This window comes from Scyliorhinus torazame, chromosome 2, assembly GCF_047496885.1.
Source record: "Scyliorhinus torazame isolate Kashiwa2021f chromosome 2, sScyTor2.1, whole genome shotgun sequence".
Taxonomy (NCBI): domain Eukaryota; kingdom Metazoa; phylum Chordata; class Chondrichthyes; order Carcharhiniformes; family Scyliorhinidae; genus Scyliorhinus; species Scyliorhinus torazame.
This window is the reverse complement of record NC_092708.1, coordinates 243,945,972-243,968,079: the sequence shown is the minus strand read 5'-3', so window position 1 is coordinate 243,968,079 and position 22,108 is coordinate 243,945,972. Positions and strand designations below refer to the sequence as shown.

At 44.2% G+C, this 22,108-nt stretch overlaps 1 protein-coding gene across 1 annotated transcript in view; it reads right to left on the bottom strand.

The window, feature by feature from the left end:
- Positions 1–218: 218 nt before the first annotated feature.
- Positions 219–22,108, bottom strand: part of cox16 (cytochrome c oxidase assembly factor COX16) — an 81,586-nt gene continuing 59,696 nt past the window's right edge. The window contains exons 4-5 of the mRNA XM_072494866.1: positions 5,750–5,818; positions 219–612 (exon numbers count right to left, since the gene is read on the bottom strand). Of these exons, the coding sequence (XP_072350967.1) occupies positions 496–612; positions 5,750–5,818 (186 nt within the window). The 3' untranslated portion in view covers positions 219–495. The remainder of the gene's footprint in view (positions 613–5,749; positions 5,819–22,108) is intronic.

Here is a 22,108-nt window from a genome sequence, read left to right as displayed (position 1 = left end):
AAAGTCGACACCGACAGGTTCATGACAAGCTGCATCTTGCACAGATCCAGGGCCATGTTAATTTAGAGATCCTGCAACTGGTTGCCAGGAAACAGAGGAAGGCTCCTGCTTGAGAGCAGTGTGCTAATACTAACCAGAGAAATAAATAGAGACAATGCGTTTGGTTGCAATTTCCCACAGCAATAGTTCAAAATTTACTTTGCATTGGACATTCGATGGAAGCTTCCAGGACGATTTTATTAACAAAACAAAAATAAAACTGATAATTTTGGAACAGATTTACAATATAATCTACAGATCATCACGTCGCCTCCGATCTACTTTTTAAATTACATTTCAATAAAAATTCAATAGTCATTCAATCATTGCAACAATACGCACAGATTATTTTATTACAAATATCAGAAAAACCCACCAGCTCGCACCTTCAGTTTGCCTCAGCTACATATCCACTGCCAGATGTAACTATATAAATATCATTGCTTCACATGAATACTATGTATTGCTTGCATTTAGATTCTTCCGCTGCTCCTCTTGGTGAGCTCTAGAGTCTTCCCAGGGGCGTGGTCCTCGAATGTTGACCCAGTCATCTAAGTTCTGTTCCTGTAGTTTCTGTTTTTAAAAAGAAAGAATTGTACATTTTTAGTGTCGTATACAAACAGGACCAATGTATCACCTTCCAGCCCAAAGTGAAGGGAAAGCATATAGACTTCGGAATATCTATTGGGACAACAGAAATGGCAGTATTTCCTTGGATTGAAGGACATCGTAAAGCATTTTTTCAAATGTGAAAGATGTCACATCCCCTCCAAAGAAAGCACAACACTGATTGTCCCCTTTGTAGTTCCAATAGTATCCTTGATACCAATGCTTCCTCTGCCCTGCAAACCCTACTCTCCCATGTTTCTCTACAGCTCATGCGACAAGATGTGGCTGTGCTAGGATTCAACACTTCTCTTTTTCCTTGCTCTTCAGTGAGCGAAAATAAGAGAAGTCTACCAGGAGTTATGTGCCTTTCCTCCTGAGCTCTCATACGTGCAATCGATACTTAATACAAATGCAATGGACACCTGATGCAATGGCATCCCCTTGTTTTCCTGCACTGGAATGCAAGGGAAAAGGGGAGAAAAACAGTGCTCCTGTCACCACGAACAAGAAGAAAGGAAGATTTCCGAGGAGAATTAATCACTTTACACAAATAAACTTTCTCCTCCCTCCCCACGTCATCCCTTTTCTCTTTTTCTGATTTGCACCTATTCCTTCAAATAGAGACTATTTCAGATATTAATTTAAGACGGGATCTGTTCTTCTCACCCTATAACAGGCTGTTAAAGAGCAAATAGGAGTTTCTATTCTCTCTCCGTCCTCCCTTCCTTTGCACGAGGCCACAATCACACAGCTGTAGTTCAGGGCACACTTAGTTCCAGTCACACTGCTTGGGAAATCCCTGTGGTTAGCTTGCTCCAGTGGAGCAATATATGGAGCTTGTGAAGGAGCCCTTGAGGAAGGCACTTGCTTGAGAGCGTAGCCCTCAGCAAAGAGCTAGGTTGTTTAAAAGTGGGATGCCGCTTATTCAAAACATCCACTTCCGCAGCACTTCCCTTGTGCATGCTGTACATTTGTTTCTCTGCTGAATTAATATTTGTAATTAAGTTTTAATAAAGCAAGGAAATTATGATGCACCTTGTCAGTGAAGCCTTGTCAGTGAAGCCTAGATCATAAATAACTCAGCAGCAGCTGTTTCATTATCCTCAACTTGGAATTTATTTTAAAGACGTGACGATTATTAAAGGGACTTCATTTTATACTAACCCAGGCATATATCATTAACACAAGATCCAACCATATCAACACACCAAGATCAATATATTTTATAATTTGATGTCGTATTTAAAAATTAATCCAGTTGCAAGTCAGAGAGTTTTTGTTTCACTTGCAAAAGTGAAATATTGAAAATACCACAGGAGTTTGCTCCCGTGTCACACAGTACATGTCACCGAGCTCAGAAATAATTCAGCAGAATGAGAATTTCCAATGGATGGCACAAATCCTTCTCATGGGACAATGCTGATAGAAAGGTCACTGTAATCGATCCAATGGCTCGTGGTGGTCGAGCATTAATCATTGTGCTAACTTCAGTCAATCATAACAGCCTAAGTCCTTCGGTGAGCAGTTCTCCTTCCTGCCAGCCTGTGCCCGCAAAGACTATTATCACAGTTTGGGGAAAGTAATAACAGTCGATGGAGCAAACTGCTCTGAACCATGACACTGATAGAAATGAAAATCGCTTATTGTCACAAGTAGGCTTCAATGAAGTTACTGTGAAAAGCCCCTAGTACCCACATTCCGGCGCCTGTTCGGGGAGGGTGGTATGGGAATTGAACCATGCTGCTGGTCTGCCTTGGTCTGCTTTAAAAGCCAGCTATTTAGCCCAGTGTGCTAAACCTGCAAAGGGAGGAATAAAAATTAACATGGAGACAGGGGATACTGCAAGACAGAAAAAGAAAGGAAAACAATGATGATTAAAGCCAATGAATGACTCCTAGGTGATTCACTGGGTAAGTGTGCCAGCTAGTTAGGAATCTGAGCCATCCAAACGCGGAAGATCGCAGGGTGATCCCTAATGTGTGCTGAATTAACCAGCTCAAAGCTGGGGAATTGGATAAGGTTCTTGTTCCTGACTGAGATTCAGCAATTCCTGCTGGAAAGTGCAAATGTGTGGGTGTAGAGTGGCATCAGCATTGCCCTTGCATGATAAGAATGTCCACCATCTTATGTGAATGACCAACAGTGACAGCACTAAGTCAGAAAATAAAAAGGCCCATCTTAATGCTGTGGCATTCTAATCTTTGCCTCACCATTTTATGATTCCACAAATAGGCAAGACCAGATCTTGTTTATAATATACTCACTCCAGGGCTTTGCTCATTCTAGGACAACAGCTCCTTTAATGGTTTCCTTAGTCATTCAGGTGACCACATTACCCAGCTTAAAGCTCACCAAACTAAACAGCAAATAAATCCAAACAAGTAGTTTCTCTTTACCCCTGATGGAGTTCAAATCATTTCCCAATAAGGGACACCTTATCCAATTCCCCAGCTTTGAGCTGGTTAATTCAGCACACATTAGGGATCACCCTGCGATCTTCCGCGTTTGGATGGCTTAAACCTGCAGGCTCTCATATTCAGTTTGAATAATGGCAAGCCTCCTCACCGGTTCTCTCGTCCTCCAGCACCTCACTTAAATACACAGAATTTATCGCAAAGCAAAAGGCCATTCAGGTCAATAGTCTATTCCTGCCGTTATGCTCCCCACGAGTCTCTTCTTATCCCTCTTTATCTATCACTTAGACTTATTCTTCTGTCCATTCTCCGTCTATCCAGCTCATCAAGTTGCTATTTATTTGTAAACCTTAACTTGTGCTAACAGAGTAGAGGAGACACCATCATGCCCAATGGCACCCACTCAATATCCGTTGTTCAGGTATATGTATGGGGGTTGGTTGGCTCAGCTGGCTCGATGGCTGGTTTGTGATGCAGAACGATGCCAACAGCATTCCCGTTCAGTTCCCGTACCGGCTCAGGTTATCCATGAAGGCCTTCTCAACCTTGACCCTCACCTGAAGTGTGGTGACCCTCAGGTTAAATCACCACCAGCCAGCTCTCTCTCAAAAGGTTAGAGCAGTTTATGGTCCTCGATAGGACTTCCCGGATAATGGTGAAGATTTTTTTAACTCATCAACACAAGGGCACTAAAGTTATTGGTGGGATCCATAAAACTTACTGGAAAAACAATGGTGAGCATGCAAATATACCTACAATGTCTGGAGAGGAAGATTTATCCAGTAGGTTGTGAATTGCCACAAAGCATTGGCAATTTCCATCACTCCAATGGCTTTGCAAACAGGTTACTTGTCCTTAAGCTTCCCAGAAGTTTCTCAGCTTGAACACTAATTATGAATTTAATTAGCAGCAGAAAGATACAACTGGTACTTAACAGCATAATGACCCTGTTAATGAATTGATTAGCAAGGTATGCTGCAAGATGCCCTGCTCTGGAAAATTCATTGACCAGCTAAAGGCTGAACGTAGAAACTTCTAATCTATATTGTTCATCAGCTCTCTGGATAACATTTTTTTATTTGCTCATGAGATGTGGGCGTTAATGGCAAGGCCCACATTAGCTGCCCATCCCTAATTGCCCTTGAACCAATTGGTTTGCCAGGCCATTTCAGAGGGCAATTAAGAATTAACCACATTGCAGTGGGTCTGGAGTCACATGTAAGCCAGATGAGGTCTGGATGACAAATTTTCTTCCCAGAGGACGTTAGTTAACCAGATTGGTTTTTACAATAATCGATAAAGGTTCACATATAAGCGATTATTATTATTCACCGTTTCTAGCTTTTGAATTCCAGATTTTAGGAATTGAATTCCAATTCCACCAGCTGCCATAGTGGGATTTGAACTTGTGTCCCAAAGCATTAGCCTGGGCCTCTGGATCACTAGCCCACTAACTGTATAATACAAGAGCAGGGAGGTTATGATGGAGCTGTATAAAATGCTCATTAGATCACAGTACTGTGTGCGGTTCTGGTCACCACACTATAGGGAGGATGTGATTGCACTAGAAAGGGTGCAGAGGAGATTCACCAGGATGGTGCCTGGGCAACAGGTTTCAGCTACGAAGAGAGGCTGGCTAGGCTCGGGTCGTTTTCCTTAGAGCAGAGAAGGCTGAAGAGGGGACCCGATTGAGGTGTACAAAATTATGAAGGGGCTAGATAGGGCAGATGAGGAGGAACATTTCCCCTAAGTAGAGGGGGTCACTAACCAAGGGGCATAGATTTGAAGTAAGGGGCAGGAGATTTAGAGGAAACCCTTTTCACCCGAGGATGGTGGAAATCTGGAACTCACTTTCTGAAAGGGTGGCAGAGGCGGGAACACTCTCAACATTTAAGGAGCACTTGAAACGCTATAGCATACATGGCTATGGGCCAAGTGCTGGAAAATGGGGTTGGAACAGATCGGTGTTTTATGGCTGGCACAAACACGATGGACCAAAGGGCCTCTTTTGTGTTGTAAAACTCTATGACTCCGTATCATTGCCATTATGCCACCATCTCCCCACTTTCTTATGAAGAAACTTTGTTAATTTCTATTATGAAACAGCAATCTTAGCTACCCAAGCTAAGAGAAATTAGACAGAAAAGAAAAGTGAAGGTGGATGGAGGAACATTTGCTGGATGGATATAATGAGGACCATAATCTTTAGTGGGCGGCACGGTAGCACAGTGGATAGCACTGTTGCTTCACAGCTCCAGGGTCCAAGGTTTGATTCCCGGCTTCGGTCACAGTCTGTGTCTGCGTGCATTTCCTCCGGGTGCTCCGGTTTCCTCCCACAAGTCCCGAAAGACTGTTAGGTGAACTGGATATTCTGAATTCTCCCTCTGTGCACCCAAACAGGTGCTGGAATGTGGCGACTGGGGGCTTTTCACAATAACTTCATTGCAGTGTTAATGTAAGGCCACTTGTGACAATAAAGATTATTATTATTAGACAGAACAGTGTTAGGGGGATGACCAAGAAACAAGGTGCATCATGGAGGGCAGGGGAAGAGTGATGCATCCAGAAATGTTGAACGAAAGGGAATAAAAAATTTAGGATCGCAGTGAAACAGCCTCAAGCTATGATTATGAACATTAATCACTTTGACATCCGTTGTTCAATGCTGCACAAGTTTTATACTTCACCTGATACTCTGAGTCTATTGAAGTCTTATTTTTATTCTTGTTCAATTGAGCTTCAAGGACCGGATCAATCTGAAAAGTGGGGAAAGACAAATGATTTAACTTCAAATAATAAACTCACAAGGAAGCTAAAAAGAACTACACTCATAATCTGTTGAAGCTTAATCAGGCTACAATATTTATTTTGGTCAAATTTAGAACCACTTAAACTTTCATGGCATGTCTCAAAATAATTAGCATACTACATTTAAACTGTGCAATGATCCAGAACATCAATGGATCGCAATAGGGAGCAGGAATTTACGAGCTTTGATTTTTTCCTTAATGCAAGAATGTGCAAGGAATCGTACTATCGCAAAACTGTCCTTGGGATTAATCAGCAGTGGGCTGGGATAATCCATTCTAGCATGACACCAATAATTACCTTGTCCAGCCAGGGGACTGGAGGGGACCACTCGTTATGTCTACAAGGGCACTGATTAGGACAGCATATTTCGGCAGCTTCTTTACATTTGACTTAAGATCTGTGTGCAAAGCTCCTTGCAATTCATGGCAACACAGTGACGCAGTGGTTAGCATTGCTGACTCACGGCGCCGGGTTCCAGGTTCGATCCCGGCTCTGGGTCACTGTCCGTGTGCGGTATGCACATTCTCCCCGTGTTTGCGTGGGTTTTGCCCCCACAACCCAAAGATGTGCAGGGTAACAAACACGAAATCACATAACAAATAAATAACCAATACCCCCAGGCCTCACCTTACCTGCCGTTACCCTCCACCCACTCTGCCTCCTTTTTTAACGCCAAAGTCCTCCCCCCCCCACCTCTCTCCTCCTGCTGACTTATTAACTATCCTTGAAGAAATCGATATACGGTTTCCAACTTAAGTAATTCCGCTAGGCCACTCAACCATACCTCCAGTTTTAACTGCCCCGAGTCTCTCCATTTGGGGTCAGCAGAGGCAGCTCCAGGAGAAAGTCGAAGACCTGGAGAGCCGGTCACGCAGGCAGAATATTAGGATTGTGGGCCGGCCAGAGGGGAGTGAAGGAGCCGACGCTGACTCACATGTGGGGTGGATGCTGGAGAAGCTGCTAGGATAGGGAGCTTTCGCACGGCCTCTGGAGGTGGATCGAAGTATAGAGTGCTAATGAGGAAACCCCAAGGGAACGAGCAGCCGGGGTCGATGGTGGTGCGATTGCACCATTTCTTGGACAAGGAGCGGATCATGAGGTGGGCAGACTAGGCGCTGCACCTGGGAGGGCAGTGAACATTGAATATATCAGGACCTGGGAGCAGAGCTGGCTAAGAGGCGACCGAGCTTCAATAAGCCCAATGCGGCCTTCTGCAAGGAGAGAGTGAATTTTGGGATGTTGTACCCGGTATGTCTGTGGGTGACTTACGAAGGCCGGGAGCTGTACTTTGGGATACCGGAGGAGGCGATAGAATTTATCAGAGACAATGGACTGACAGGAGAAGGTGGACATTGAACTTTAGTGGAGGTGCTTTGGTGCTGTGTTTAACTTGTGTTTGGGGCCATTGGTCAGCTTCTGGTTTGTTTTTGTTCTTTGTTGGAAGATGGGGGATTGATCTCTTCGATTGGACTGGGAGGGGTTGATTTTGTTTGTTTGCACTGGCAGGATGACTAGCGGTGGGGGGGGGGGGGGGAAGGGGAATCAGTGGGGGCTAGGATGCTGAGCGCCAGCGGTGGGGGCTGCCAAGCTTGCTGGGAGGATGTTCATGGAAGCTCAGTGGGGGGGGGGGGGGGGGGGAGCAGAAGGTTAGTAGGGGGATGGGGGTAGAGGTTGTTGTTTGGGGGACTGGGGGGGAAGATTTACTGCTAACAGGGCAAGGGCTTTTAAAAAGTCATGAGAGGAGGATCGATGACGGTGGGCCCCCAAGGGCAAGCCCGAGAAGGTGCGGGAAGCGGGCTAGAGGCTGGTCCTGGAGGGACTATGGTTGATCGGCAGGGCAGACAGGCACACACGCACACACACCAGGCTGATCACGTGGAGCATGCGAGGATTGAAGGGTTGAATGGGCCGGTCAATGACACAGGGTTGGGTTTGGCAGGTACAGTGTGGGAGGCACTGAAGGCAGTGGTCAGGGCACACATGACAGTGTCCCGGATGAGTAGGTTCTTTGAGGGGATGGAGAATCGGTGTGATCGCTTAGCTCACTGAGAGGCTGCCTCATTCACCTATTTAGCAAAGCGATTAATTCTACACGAGACTCTGGAGTATAACAAAAAGACGTTATTTCAATGCAAGTATATCTTTTCAAATGCTCGGGTCCCTGGGTAATAAAAAGTACTAAATTTATAAATTAATCTTTTCTTCAAATAATAACGAAAGGGAAACCAAACCAGAAGGAAAGAACAGTAAAATGGGGAGATATGAATACTGGCCCCAGCTGTTTCTTTCTTCTGGGAAGTTTTTCCAATGACTGTAGAATCTTTCAAATGAAGGGACATCCAGAATTGATAGAAAACGTTTTAATTTACCGTCAAATGCTCCATCGTTGTTACAATGTGGCTCTTAACCTTGGATAATCTCAACTCAGTTTTATAGTACACTACTGCCAACCTCTAAATCAAATCATAGTCACACAGCCCAGAAGGAGGCCGATCAGTACATCAAACCTTTCCGGCAGTACATTCCACCTCATAACTGACTGCAAAAAAAAAAACATTCTCATCTCCACCGTTTTTTATTCACTTATCTAAAGCTTGTGTCCTCTGATTATTGACCATCCTGCCCGTGGAAACAGTTTCTTCCTATTTACTCAGAATAAAATTCTTCAAAGCTTTTTAACATCGTGACTTGCCTTTTCACAATATGTGACGTGGAGATGCCGGCATTGGACTGGGGTGGGCACAGCAAGAAGTCTTACAACACAAAGTTAAAGGCCATCAAGTTTGTTTTGAATCACTAGCTTTCGGAGCACAGCCCCTTCCTCAGGTGAATGAAGAGGTGGGTTCCAGAAACATATATATAGACAAATTCAATGATGCAAGACGATACTTTGAATGCGAGTCTTTGCAGGTAATTAAGTCTTTACAGGTCCAGACAGAACAACTGGAGAGAGAAATAATCACAGTTTAAAGACGTGTGAATTGTCTCAAGCCACTGTCCTGGAGGCCAATTCACTGAGTGTCTTTAAGACAGAGATATGTAGGTTCTTGATTAATAAGGGGATCAAGGGTTACGAAGAGAAGGCAGGAGAATCGGGATGAGACAAATATCAGCAACATTTAAGATGTATCTCGATAGACAAGTGAATGGGCAGGGAATAGAGAGATGCCGATCGTTTGGGTAAGTAGGTCTAAATAAGGAATCTGGATCAGCACAGACTTGGTGGGCCGAAGGAGAATACGGAGATACAGGCTACTAGACTAGAAGGGCTTGAGGTTCATAAGGAGGAGGTGTTAGCAATTCTGGAAAGTGTGAAAATAGATAAGTCCCCTGGGCCAGGTGGGATTTATCCTAGGATTCTCTGGGAAGCTAGGGAAAAGATTGCTGAGCCTTTGGCTTTGATCTTTAAGTCATCTTTGTCTACAGGAATAGTGCCAGAAGACTGGAGGATAGCAAATGTTGTCCCCTTGTTCAAGAAGGGGAGTAGAAACAACCCCGGTAACTATAGACCAGTGAGCCTTACTTCTGTTGTGGGCAAAGTCTTGGAAAGGTTTATAAGAGATAGGATGTATAATCATCTGGAAAGGAATAATTTGATTAGAGATAGTCAACACGGTTTTGTGAAGGTTAGGTGTCGTGCCTCACAAACCTTATTGAGTTCTTTGAGAAGGTGACCAAACAGGTGGATGAGGGTAAAGCAGTTGATGTGGTGTATATGGATTTCAGTAAAGCGTTTGGTAAGGTTCCCCACGGTAGGCTACTGCAGAAAATACGGAGGCATGGGATTCAGGGTGATTTAGCAGTTTGGATCAGAAATTGGCTAGCTGGAAGAAGACAAAGGGTGGCGGTTGATGGGAAATGTTCAGACTGGAGTCCAGTTACTAGTGGTGTACCACAAGGATCTGTTTTGGGGCCACTGCTGTTTGTCATTTTTATACATGACCTGGAGGAGGGCGTAGAAGGATGGGTGAATAAATTTGCAGATGACACTAAAGTCGGTGAAGTTGTGGACAGTGCGGAAGGATGTTACAAGTTACAGAGGGACATAGATAAGCTGCAGCGTGGGCTGAGAGGTGGCAAATGGAGTTTAATGCAGAAAAGTGTGAGGTGATTCATTTTGGAAGGAATAACAGGAAGACAGAGTACTGGGCTAATGGTAAGATTCCTGGCAGTGTGGATGAGCAGAGCGATCCCGGTGTCCATGTACATGTAAATGCGGCCGCATTTGGAGTATTGCGTGCAATTCTGGTCGCTGCATTATAGGAAGGATGTGGAAGCATTGGAAAGGGTGCAGAGGAGATTTACCAGAATGTTGCCTGGTATGGAGGGAAGATCTTATGAGGAAAGGTTGAGGGACTTGAGGCTGTTTTCGTTAGAGAGAAGAAGGTTAAGAGGTGACTTAATTGAGGCATACAAGATGATCAGAGGATTGAATAGGGTGGACAGTGAGAGCCTTTTTCCTCGGATGATGATGTCTAGCACGAGGGGACATAGCTTTAAATTGAGGGGAGACAGATATAGGACAGATGTCAGAGGTAGGTTCTTTACTCAGAGAGTAGTAAGGGCGTGGAATGCCCTGCCTGCAACAGTAGTGGACTCGCCAACACGAAGGGCATTCAAATGGTCATTGGATAGACATATGGACGATAAGGGAATAGTGTAGACGGGCTTTAGAGTGGTTTCACAGGTCGGTGCAACATCGAGGGCCGAAGTGCCTGTACTGCGCTGTAATGTTCTATAACAACGTCACCAGTGGGCACCCCTGCCTCGGCCCCCTATACAACCTGAAATACCCTGAGCTCGTCTCATTTCTTTACACTCTTGCCATGGGGGATGCATACAGCAATCGGACCCACGTCACAAACCGCATTCCGAAGATAAATCTACCCTAAATCTCGAAAAACACCTCCATTCTACCCGGTCAAATGCCTTTCCGCGTCCATGGACACAGATTTAATTTTTAATGTGTAGATAGCCTTTTCAGTTATAAATTCCTAATGTATTTAGCTTGTTCATCTATTGGGAAATAATTTGATATTTCAAACTTAAAATAAAGTCCACCATAATGAAGATTATAAGGTTCACTACGTTGGTCCTGGGTAATGGAGGGATTTTCTTATAAGGAGAGATGAGTAGGTTGGGGTTATTTTCTTTGGAGTTTAGAAGAATGAGAGGCGACCTTATTGAGACAGATAGGATTCTCAGGGGGCTTGACAGGGTAGATGCTGAGAGGTTGTTAGCCCTTGTGGGAGAATCTAGGATCAGGGGGCATAATCTCAGATTAAGGGGTCGCCCATTCAAGACAGAGATGAGGAGTCATTTCTTCTCTCAGACGGTAGTGAATCTGTGGAATTCTTTACCGCAGAGGGCTGTAGAGACTGGGTCGTTAAGTATGTCCAAAGCTGAGATATACAGATATTTAATCAGTCAGGGAATCAATGGTTATGGGGATAAGGCGGGATAGTGGAATTGAGGATTATCATATCAGATATTATCTCATTGAATGGCACAGCAGATTTGAGGGGCCGAATGGCTGATTGCTGCTCCTACGTCTTACAAGGAAGAAGCTTATTGAAATACTGGTTACGTCCAGTACCTCAAGGTAATGATCAGACAGGGTTTGTCCATTTGTTCTCCTGGACACATCGCTGAAGGTTTACCTATATCTTCTGGCAAGGATAGACATTAAAGTATGGAGAGCCAAGGCTCATCCATTAGAGTGGGATAAGATATGAGAGTCAAAATAATGTTGGCAAAGGTTAGGAGGCTTGAGCACAAAAAGCTAGAATGATATTTCAGTGTGGTGCTGCAGAAGATGTCTGTCATGTTTCAACTTGTTTTTTCCCCCAGTTGGTCTGGAAAATATTTTTTGATTCAACTTAAAATGTCTCTGATATAAGGTCAGGTTCAAGACTGTAATGATGAATTCTCAAAAGGTTCAGCAAACCTTCTGATCCGAGAGAAATAAAAAAAAAATATCTTGCAAGCAGCTAAAGCAAAGGCAGGCCAAGAATTCTGATGAACTTGCCCAAAGGGTTCGGCTTTAAAAACTGTTGAGCTGATCAGTTTGAGCCAATATGCTTGGTAGCAGAACCCAGAGTGAATTTGATTCAACGCTTGATTGACTTACATTTATTGAGCACAGAAGAAGTCCTAGCTGGCAAATATGTTGCCATGGCTGCAGTGCCAAAGGAACAGGTGTGATCTGAGGCAATTTCTACTGGCAGTGCCATGAGATACTTGGCACCCAATGAAGGGTCAGAGATCAAGGCCGGGATTTCCCACCCAACCCTCCCACCTGCGACAGGATTTCCGGCGGTGGAGGTGGCCTGCCATTGGTTTCTGGCAGGATCTTCCGGTCCTGCCGAGGTCTATGGCATTTTGTGATGTAAAGCTAAATATACCAAGGGCTAAGCTTACCCAATTACATTTGGGGTGATGAGCAACAATAGGAAATAGACATTTCATTTAAAACGGTCTCACTTAGAACTTGTTCTGAAGAGACAGATTGGAAGCAAAGGTTAACTTTGTTTCTCTCTCTACAGATGCTGCTAGGCGGGTGAAGTTTTTCCAGCACTTATTGTTTCACTAGCATTGGCAGTATTTTGCTTTATGCCCACGGCAGTGATGTTCCTGATCCCACTGCACTGTACAAAGAACAGGAAGTTCTGCCAGTACGTCGGCAAAAATCTAATTCTTCAATTAGCACCACCAAAATCAGATTAACTGATCGCTTAGCTCACTGAGAGGCTGCCTCATTCACCTATTTAGCAAAGCGATTAATTCTACACGAGACTCTGGAGTATAACAAAAAGACGTTATTTCAATGCAAGTATATCTTTTCAAATGCTCGGGTCCCTGGGTAATAAAAAGTACTAAATTTATAAATTAATCTTTTCTTCAAATAATAACGAAAGGGAAACCAAACCAGAAGGAAAGAACAGTAAAATGGGGAGATATGAATACTGGCCCCAGCTGTTTCTTTCTTCTGGGAAGTTTTTCCAATGACTGTAGAATCTTTCAAATGAAGGGACATCCAGAATTGATAGAAAACGTTTTAATTTACCGTCAAATGCTCCATCGTTGTTACAATGTGGCTATTAAACCTTGGATAATCTCAACTCAGTTTTATAGTACACTACTGCCAACATCTAAATCAAATCATAGTCACACAGCACAGAAGGAGGCCGATCAGTACATCAAACCTTTCCGGCAGTACATTCCACCTCATAACTGACTGCAAAAAAAAAACATTCTCATCTCCACCGTTTTTTATTCACTTATCTAAAGCTTGTGTCCTCTGATTATTGACCATCCTGCCCGTGGAAACAGTTTCTTCCTATTTACTCAGAATAAAATTCTTCAAAGCTTTTTAACATCGTGACTTGCCTTTTCACAATATGTGACGTGGAGATGCCGGCATTGGACTGGGGTGGGCACAGCAAGAAGTCTTACAACACAAAGTTAAAGGCCATCAAGTTTGTTTTGAATCACTAGCTTTCGGAGCACAGCCCCTTCCTCAGGTGAATGTAGAGGTGGGTTCCAGAAACATATATATAGACAAATTCAATGATGCAAGACGATACTTTGAATGCGAGTCTTTGCAGGTAATTAAGTCTTTACAGGTCCAGACGGAACAACTGGAGAGAGAAATAATCACAGTTTAAAGACGTGTGGATTGTCTCAAGCCACTGTCCTGGAGGCCAATTCACTGAGTGTCTTTAAGACAGAGATATGTAGGTTCTTGATTAATAAGGGGATCAAGGGTTACGAAGAGAAGGCAGGAGAATCGGGATGAGACAAATATCAGCCATGATTGAATGGCGGAGCAGACTCGATGGACTGAGTAGTCTAATTCTGCTCCTATGTCTTATGGTCTTAATCTTCTCTGAGAAGAAGCCCAGCTTCACTCGTGTTACCACGTGAATGGAGTCCCAGATCCCTGCTACCGTCCTAGTGTACCTTCTCTGCACCCTCCTCAAGGTCTTGACAGTGTTCCTGTTCTCTGCCAGTGTGTCTCTCTGCCAGGACGGACTCCAAATGTTAACTCTGCTTTCTCTCCCTACAGCTGCTGGCAGGCCTTCTGCATTTCCCCTCCAGCATCCTCTGTTCTTCTTTCAGATTCCAGCACCTGCAGTATTTTGCTTATTGCATCAGTACAGGTTAGCTGGGCCATATTTCCGGGCTGTGCATTCCGTGTAATTCTATGGGATCTACTGCACGAAAACAGCAACTTCACACCAATGCAATATTGAGGCCGACAGTTTTGTGAAGCTAATAGTGGATCAGTGCAACCAGGACAGCAACTTTAGGGTATCTGGGTTTAACGGCTTACCCACCGCCTTGCTATACCAGCTGCACATAAATACACAGTTAGTCTCACTGTTAATTTAACAGAAAAATCTGGGTCATTGTGACCTTGTGGTGTCAAAACTCTGCTTAATACACTAACCACCCATATGTGCATTATTGTAACACATTTGATAAAATAAGTCTAAAATTTGACCTATAAACACATCATTACCAGGTTTCTACATGATTATCGTACAAGATTGCAACTGTATGGATTTATGACAGGACCATTATGTAGTGCTTTACTAAATGAGACATAAACAAAACCCTATTAGTGAGGAGCTTGGGTTCATAAACTGCTGGCATTATTAGCAAAACGCATCTATTATACATAGCACTGAATGTGGAAATTTAAAGATCACAGCTCCAAGGACAGGATTGCTAAGAATTAAAGCACTTCCTAACACAGAGAGCTCTCCAATGTATTCCCCAATGCTGCCGAGAGTTGACCCAGTGCCAAGTTTCGAGCAATAAACAAAGTCTTTCTGAGAAACTTGGTTTTATGGAGACACCTAGCTGGGAGTGTGCGTACACAAATCTGTGAAGATGGCAGGAGAAGTCGAAGAGGCTGCTTAAAAAGCCCATGGAATCCCTGGATTTATGAACAGCGGCAACATGTACAACAGCACAGAGGTTATGGGAAAGCCTTTATACAACAGTGAGCAGACTCTTCAGTCAGAGTGTGCATTCAGCTTTGCTCTACACGCTTTAGGAAGGATGGCAAAGCTTTAGAAAGTGTGCAAGAGGGAGTAGTACCAGATGTGAGGGACTTCAATTATGTGGAGAGACCGGAGAAAGGGGTGCTCTTCTCTTCAGAACAAAGTAGGTTACGGGGAGATTCAGCAGAAAGGTTCAAAATCAAAAAGGAGATCTGATGGAGTAAATAATGAAAATCAATTTCCAGTGACAGAATGATCAGTGATCCAAGAACACAGATTCAAAGCTATGAGATAAGGAACCACAGGAGGCATGCATTTTTTGTGAACACAACAAATGATCTGGAATTAAGGAGGGGTGAAAGAAAATGTAATAGTAAATTTTAAATTAATACTTGAAGAGAAAAATAATACAGGCTGTGGAGAAGAGTGGGGAATGGAGCTAGCTAGATAGCTCCACCAAGCAGTTAGCACAGGGGCGATGGGCTGAACATCCTCAATGAGCTCTATTATACCATGATACTGTAAAAGGCATAATTGAGATGGCTCTTCGAAAACTATAAAGGTCATTACATTACTGAACTGCTACGCTACAGGATTCTAGGTGAGCCACTGTGTAAAACAAGTTACTGATCCCAAATTTGCTGAGGAAAACTGGTTTTATTACTTTCCCAGTGGAAAGCAGCCAGCAACTGGAGGAGGCAAAACTTTTCCCATGTGATAGATTTTCCAAGACTCAGATTCCACAGGTAGCATCCACATAGTCTCCAAGAGCTCACACAGCAATCCAAATGTATTTGTCGACTGGAAGGGATGGTGCTCCATAAATGTTTATTTCACATCACAGCACTGTGATCTTCAAATTTATTTCCTTTACTTTCAGAGCACCCATTAGGTTTTTATTTGCAAAGACCACATTATTTTCAAACCATCCCCAGGGCTTCACCCTTACCTATCTTTGTAACTGCTTCCAGTCCTAAAATCTTCCAAATTCACTGTTTTCCTCCAATTCTGGCTTCTACTGAGGAAGACAGGAAATGGGTGACAACCAGATAGAGGAAGAGTAGGAAGACAGTGCAGGGGCCCCCTGCATTCATCTCCCTCCAAAACACATATACCATTTTGGATACTGGCTCACCAGGGGAAGGGGGCAGCAGCCAGGTTTGTGGCACCGTGGTTGGCTCTGCTGCACAGGAGGGCAGGAAAAGAATGGCAGAGCTTTAGTGATAGGGGATTAAATTTTAAAGGCCGCAAACAAGACTCCAAGACGGTGTGTTGCCTCCCCGGTGCAAGAGTCAAGGAAGTCTCGGAGCTGCTGCAGGGCATTCTGGAGGGGAAGGGTGAACAGCCAGCTATCGCGGTGCATATAGGCACCAACAATATAGGTAGAAAACGGGATGAGGTCCTAAAAGCTGAATTTAGGGAATTGGAGTTAAACTAAAAAGCAGGACCTCAAAGGTAGTAATCTCAGGATTGCTACCAATGCCACGTGCTAGTCAGACTTGGAATGGCAGGATAGCTAAGGTGAATACGTGGCTTGAGGGATGGTGCAAGAGGGAGGGTTTCAAATTCCTGGGTCATTATAACCGGTTCTGGGGGAGGTGGGACCAGTACAAACCGGATAGTCTGCACCTGGGCAGGACGGAGCCAATGTCCTAGGGGGAGTGTTTGCTAGTGCTGTTGGGGAGGGTTTAAATTAATATGGCAGGGGGGTGGGAACCAATGCAGGAAATCGGAGGGAAGTAAGGTAGGAACAGAGGAAAAAGGCAGTAAAGAGAAACGTGGAAGGCAGAGAAAGGAAAGACAAAAATCAAAAAGGGCCACAATACATCATAATTCTAAAAGGGCAATTAATGTCAAAAAACAAGCCTGGAGGCTCTGTGCCTCAATGAGAGGAGCATTTGTAATAAGGTTGATGAATTAACTGCGCTGACAATCATTAACGGATATGATGTAATTGGGATCACAGAGACCTGGCTCCAGGGTGACCAAGGATGGGGACTCAACATCCAGGGGTATTCAATATTCAGGAAAGATAGAAGGAAAGGAAAGGGAGATGGGGTAGCGTTGCTGGCAAAAGAGGAGATTAACACAATAGTAAGGAAGGATATTAGCCTGGATGATGTGAAATCTGTGTGGGTGGAGCTGCGGAACACCAAAGGGCAAAAAACGTTAGTGGGAGTTGGGTACAGACTACCAAACAGGAAATTAGAGATGCGTGCAGGAAGGGTACAGGAGTTATTATGGGGGACTTCAATCTGCATATTGATTGGGCTAATCAAACTGGTAGTAATGCAATTGAGGAGGATTTCCTAGAATGTATAAGGGATGGTTTTCTCGACCAATATGTTGAGGAACCAACCAGAGAGCAGGCCATCCTAGACTGGGTATTGTGCAATGAGAGAGGATTAATTAGCAACGTTGTGGTGCGAGATCCTCAAGGGAAGAGTAACCATAATATGGTAGAATTCTTCATTAAGATGGAGAGTGGCACAGTTAAGTCTGAGACTAGGGGGCGGCACGGTGGCGCAGTGGTTAGCATTGCTGCCTCGCGCCGCCGAGGTTCCAGGTTCGATCCCGGCTCTGGGTCACTGTCCATGTGGAGTTTGCACATTCTCCCCGTGTTTGCGTGGGATTTTGCCCCCACAGCCCAGAGATGTGCAGGGTAGGTGGATTGGCCACGCTAAATTGCCCCTTAATTGGAAAAAATGAATTTGGTACTCTAAACTCATTTTTAAAAAGTCTGAAACAATGGCTCCTGAACTTAAAGAAAGCTAACTTTGAAGCTATGAGATGGGCATTGGCTAAGATAAACTGGCAAAGGATACTTAAGATGCTGGCAGTAGATAAGCAATAGCAGTCATTTAAATAATAATAATAATAACAACCTTTTATTGTCACAAGTATGAAGTTACTGTGAAAAGCCCTGAGTCGACACATTCCGGCGCCTGGATAAACTTCAACAATTGTACATCCCTGCCTGGCGCAAGAGTAAGATGGGGAAGGTGGCTCAACCATGGCTAACAAGGGAAATCAGGGATAGTGTTAAAGCCAACGAGGAGGCATATACAAAGCAGCAAGCCTGAGGACTGGGAGAAATTTTAAATTCAGCAGAGGAGGACAAAGAGTTTAATTCGGAAGTGGAAAATAGAATACGAGAGTAAGCTCACAGCAAACATTAAAACTGACTGCAAAACTTCTATCGACATGTGAAGAGAAAAAGACTGTCTAAGACAAATGTTGGTGCCTTACAGTTAGAATCAGGTGAATTCATAATGGGCAACAAAGAGATGGCAGACCAGTTGAACAATTACTTTGGATTATCTTCACTAAGGAGGACACAAATAACCTTCCAGAAATACTAGAAGACAGAGGGTCTAGCATGAAGGAGGAACTGAAGGATTAGTCAGGAAATTGTATTAGGGAAATTGATAGGATTAAAATCCGATAAATCCCCAGGGCCTGATGCTCTGCATCCCAGAGTACTTAAGGAAGTGGCCCTAGAAATAGTGGACACATTGGTGATCATTTTCCAGCATTCTATAAACTCTGGAAGAGTTCCAGTGGATTGGAGAGGGAGAGAAAATGGGAAACTATAGACCAGCTAGCCTGACATCAGTGATGTGGAAAATGCTGGAGTCAATTATTAAGGAGGAAATAACTGAGAATTTGGAAAGTGAGGACAGGATCGGTACAAGTCAGCATGGATTCACTAAAGGGAAATCATGCTTGACAAATCTTCTGGATTTTTTGAGGATGTGACCAGTAGAGTGGAATGGGTGAACCAGTGGTGTATCTGGACTTTCAAAAGGCTTTTGACAAGGTCCCACACAAGAGATTAGTGAGCAAAATTAAAGCTCATTGTATTGGGGGTGATGTACTGATGTGGATAGAGAATTGGTTGGCAGACAGGAGCAGAGTGGGAATAAACGGGTCCTTTTCAGAGTGGCAGGCAGTGACTGGTGGGGTACCGCAGGGTTCAGTGTAGGACCGCAGCTGTTCACAATATACATTAACGATTTGGACGAAGGAATTGCATGCAATATCTCCAAATTTGCAGATGACACTAAACTGTGTGGCAGTGTGAGCCAAAGTAATTGTTCAACTGGTCTGCCATCTCTTTGTTGCCCATTATGAATTCACCTGATTCTAACTGGTGAGGAGGATGCAAAGAAGCTGCAGGGTGACTTGGGCAGGCTGGCTGAGTGGGAAAATACTTGGTAAATGCAATATAATGTGGCTAAATGTGAGGTTATCCACTTTGGTGGAAAAAATAGGAAGGCAGATTATCTGAATGGTGGCAGTTTAGGAAAAGGGGAATTGTAACAAGACCTGGGTGTCATGGTGGATCAGTTGCTGAAGGTTGGCATGCAAGTACAGCAGGCGGTGAGGAAAGCGAATGGCATGCTGGCCTTCATAGCGAGAGGGTTTGAGTATAGGAGTAGCGATGTCTTGCTGCAGTTATACAGAGCGTTGGTGGGGCCACACCTTGAGTATTGTGTGCAGTTTTGGTCTCCTAGTTTGAAGAAGGGCATTCTTGCTATTGAGGGTGTCCAGCGAAGGTTCACCAGGTTAATTCCCAGGATGGCAAGACTGACATATAAGAAAGACTGGATCAACTGGGCTTGTACTCACTGTAGCTCATAAGAATGAGAGGGGATCTCATAGAAACATAAAATCCTGATGGGACTGGGCAGGCTAGATGCGGGAAGAATGTTCCCGATGTTGGGGATGTCCAGAACTAGGTGTCACAGCCTAAGAATAAGGGGTAAGCTATTCAGGACTGAGATGAGGAAGAACTTCTTTCAGAGAGTTGTGAACTTGTGGAATTCTCTACCACAGAAAGCTGTTGGGGCCAGCTCGTTGGATATATTCAAGAGGGAGCTGGATGTGGCCCTTGCAGCTAAAGGTATCAAGGGGTATGGAGAGAAAGCGGGAGTGGGATAATGAATTTGCATGATCAGCCATGATCACATTGAATGGTAGCCATGATGTGGAGATGCCGGCGTTGGACTGGGGTGAGCACAGTAAGAAGTCTTACAACACCAGGTTAAAGTCCAACTGGTTTGTTTCGAATCACTAGTTTTCAGAGTACAGCTCCTTCCTCAGGTGAATGAAGAGGTGGGTTCCAGAAACATACATATAGACAAAGTCAAGGATACAAGACGATACTTTGAATGCGAGTCTTTGCAGGTAATTAAGTCTTTACTGGTCCAGACGGAGCAACTGGAGAGAGGGATAATCGCAGGTTAAAGATGTGTGAATTGTCTCAAGCCAGGACAGTTGGTAGGATTTTGCAAGCCCAGATGGTGGGGGGTGAATGTAATGCGACATGAATCCAAGGTCCCAGTTGAGGCCGCATTCATGTGTGAGGAACTTGGCTATAGGTTTCTGCTTGGCGATTCTGCCTTGTCGCACGTCCTGAAGGCCACCTTGGAGAACGCTTACCCGAAGATCAGAGGCTGAATGCCCTTGACTGTGTTCCCTGACTGGATCCCACCCCCCCCCAATGTTTTAGACTCGGAGGAGTGTGGGCAGGGACCTCTGTAAAATCCAGCCCCATGTGTTTTGGCATCAAATATTCCTCACTAATCTTTTACTGCATATGAAAGGTGCTACATAATGCAACCTGTTAAAATCTTTTGACCACATTGAATGAACACTTGAGCAGACCAAGATAGGATTTCTTGACAATTTATAGAACTCCTGACTGAAGATATGCAGGTCAACGTGCTAATTGGAATGAATAATATTTTAATTTTAATCCATGAATATGATTGTGTCCACATAAACATAAGAACAACATTACTATATCTTTAGAAATGAATTAATTGTAACTGTACATTCAAGAAGCTGGTTTTGTGGATCCTCATTTTTTTTTTAACACAAGTCCTGCTTGTGCTTGTCTGGCATTTTTAGATATAAGTCCAATTAGTCCCAGTGACCTCATATCCTAATGACGCACATGCCATACAAGCTACTCTTCATGAATAAAGCTTAGGAACATAAGATCAAGAGTCGGGCATTCTGCCCTCAAGCCTGTTAAAGCTGTTTATCAGATTATGGCTGATCTGTACCTCAACCCCATTTGCTGCACTTCCACCATATCTCTCGATAACTTTGCCCCCCCCAAAAATCAAACAACCTCAATATTGGAAATTTCAATTAACCCAACAACTGCTGGCTTTTGGGGGAATGTGGGCTCAAGACTTTTACGGCACCCTGGAAAGAAAATGCTCCCTAATTTCACTCCTCATTCGTCTAAGATTAAAACCCCTGCCCTATTCTGGATTCCACGGCAGGGGAAATGGCTTCTCCCGGTCAACCCAGCCAGACCCCCTTTATCATTTCAAACACTTCAATTCGATCAGTTCTCAAATTTAAAAAAGGATATGCAAACTTCATGGGCAGGATTGTCTGTCCCGCCAGCCCCATTTTCCGGTGCGCGTGCCCCCGCCGGCAGCGGGGTTCTCCTGTTCCCGCAGCCGGCCAATGGGGTTTCCAATTGTGGCCACCCCATGCCGTCGGAAAACCCGCGGGCATGGGTGCGCTGCCGGCGAAGCGGAGGATCCCGCCAACGGAGAATCTCGCAGCATAACTTTACTCATCTCCCTTCAGCTGTTTCCTTCTTCAAGGCAATAATGCATTCCAGAGTCTTATAGGTATCTATAAAACCTCCGTTCCAATGACTAATAACACTCAGTTTCATCCCGATGATAGTTCAAATCAACAAACCTGTTTTGAATCTCAATTTAGAAGTGTACAATAATGTCTCATTATTGCACACTTAAAACAAAAGGCATGTCACAGCCATAAATCTGAAATATCTACACTTCCTGGTGTGATAGCCGCAGGAGAGCTCAAAAGTGAGTTTTAAATCAAGCTTACACTAACATACCTCAGTGTCAGTTCAGATTAAAACTCAACAAAGCAGCAAAAGAAAGCAACTTCATTTTAATGGGAGATCTTATGAAGATAAGGACTTAGATTTAGATTATTGTTACTTTTACCGCGGTGAAAAGTATTGTTCTACGTGCAGTCCAGGCAGATCGTTCCATACATGAAAAACACAGCACATACGATAAATACATAATGGGTGAGATTCTCCGACCCCCCACCGGGTCGGAGAGTCGCCGCGCGGGCCGTCGTGAATCCCGCCCCCGCCGAATTCTCCGAAGGGAGAAAAGTCGGCGGGGCGTCAATCGCGCCGCACACCTCGGAGAATGG